Here is a 395-nt window from a genome sequence, read left to right on the forward strand (position 1 = left end):
AATTATTTTAGAGAGTTACTAAACGATATAAATTTCAATATCATAAAAAGTCAAAGCGAATCATAATCTGCAAGGTCATATTTTTCCTTATGCTGACACTCATTATGCACGTATGTATCTATGGAAATTTACCTTTTACCAAAAGCATTACTTTCCTTGGCGACTTCAATTTGTCTACCATCTCTTTCAATGAATAAGCTCCAACAACTTTTGTGCCTTTTGCTTCATTTTTCAAAAAGGATGTAACTTTCTCTGTTGTACGGTTGTAGGCACAGACAACGAATCCATGATCATTCATATTTAAAATTAAATTTTGGCCCATAACAGCCAGCCCAATGAGGGCAATGTCTGCAACTCTATAATTCAATATTTTGCAGTTATTGGAAGTAGTATAA

General features: G+C 32.9%; 1 protein-coding gene across 1 annotated transcript in view; it reads right to left on the reverse strand.

Annotated features, from left to right (window-relative positions):
* LOC108625863 (6-phosphogluconate dehydrogenase, decarboxylating-like) overlaps positions 1-395 on the reverse strand; it is a gene marked incomplete at its 3' end in the record, with an annotated part of 2146 nt that overhangs the window by 1300 nt on the left and 451 nt on the right. Inside the window, exon 2 of the mRNA XM_018026191.2 lies at positions 133-356. Coding sequence (XP_017881680.1) covers positions 133-356 — 224 coding nt within the window. The remainder of the gene's footprint in view (positions 1-132; positions 357-395) is intronic.

The sequence above is a fragment of the Ceratina calcarata genome, unplaced genomic scaffold (assembly GCF_001652005.2).
Source record: "Ceratina calcarata isolate Rehan_Ccalc_2016 unplaced genomic scaffold, ASM165200v1 scaffold377.2, whole genome shotgun sequence".
Lineage (NCBI taxonomy): Eukaryota > Metazoa > Arthropoda > Insecta > Hymenoptera > Apidae > Ceratina > Ceratina calcarata.